Source organism: Solanum tuberosum, unplaced genomic scaffold, assembly GCF_000226075.1.
Source record: "Solanum tuberosum cultivar DM 1-3 516 R44 unplaced genomic scaffold, SolTub_3.0 contig01245, whole genome shotgun sequence".
NCBI lineage: Eukaryota > Viridiplantae > Streptophyta > Magnoliopsida > Solanales > Solanaceae > Solanum > Solanum tuberosum.
In genome coordinates, this window is record NW_006241970.1 from 1 (window position 1) to 1114 (window position 1114).

At 34.3% G+C, this 1114-nt stretch overlaps 1 protein-coding gene across 1 annotated transcript; it reads right to left on the minus strand.

Moving 5' to 3' along the window:
* Window positions 1-296: 296 nt before the first annotated feature.
* LOC107059425 (cytochrome P450 98A2-like) lies at window positions 297-938 on the minus strand. The gene has a single exon (XM_015305935.1). It carries the CDS (start codon window positions 936-938, stop codon window positions 297-299), a length of 642 nt encoding a protein of 213 aa, XP_015161421.1.
* Between the last annotated feature and the right edge of the window lie 176 nt (window positions 939-1114).

A 1114-nucleotide genomic window follows, 5' to 3' on the forward strand; every position in this document is an offset into this window, starting at 1 on the left:
AGGTCCTTTAGCTTGTAGTTAACCAACCGAACTATCATATTTGTTAATCATCAAAATCATGATTCAACCTTAGTAGTAAAAGAAAACGTTTCAGAATACAACAACATTGAAATTATATTTCACATTTGTACTTTTGGAACGACGATTACATTTATCCCTCATAAATGTATAGATTACAATTACCATCATATTTCAAATAACAATAAATTAGTTAAGTCCAAGAGCATGTCAAACAACATTAAAACAAAAGAGTAAAAAAAAAAAGAAAAGAAAAAGTGTAACATCATGATAAGATGTTATATAACGATAGGACCGCGTTCATATAAGTGTAGAGGCAATCTAGGAGTAGGAACAACTTGTAGAGGTGTTTGCATATAAGTAACAGTTCCAGGACTCTCCAACATGTCAATGTCATCGCGCTCAATTCCAATAGGTGGAGACCATTCAAAATGGTGTAACAAGTGAGCTAACATAGAAGTAACCATATTGATAGCTAGATTTGTACCAGGACAAATACGTCTACCAGCACCAAAAGGTAAAAGTCGAAAATCATGCCCCTTCATGTCAATATCCTCTTCAATGAATCTTTCAGGTCTAAATTGCAAAGGATCCTTCCATACTTTAGGATCTCGTCCAAGTGCCCATACATTAACATGTACGATTGTACCCTTAGGAATGTTGTAACCACCAATTTTGACATTAGCACTAGCCAAGTGAGGGAGCATTAGTGGAGTTGGAGGGTGTAACCTTAGTGATTCTTTAACTACACTTTGTAGATAGGAGAGTTTGGACATATCGGATTCGGTTATGACCCGGTCCGACCCGATAACCCGGTCCAACTCTTCTTGGGCTTTTTGTTGAACCCTTGTGTTCTTGACTAATTCAGCCATAGCCCATTCAACAGTTATAGCCACTGTATCCATTCCAGCTGTCACCATATCCTGTAATAATTAATTAAAATAATTTTAAGTTATAGAAAATTAAAATTATTAAAGAGTAAATAGTTTCTTAATTTATCTAATCCATGTTCAAATAGGATTTGCAATTAAATTTATATAAGCATAGATTTTAAATCTATTTTTTTGGGAAAAAGGACAAATATACCTCCGAACTA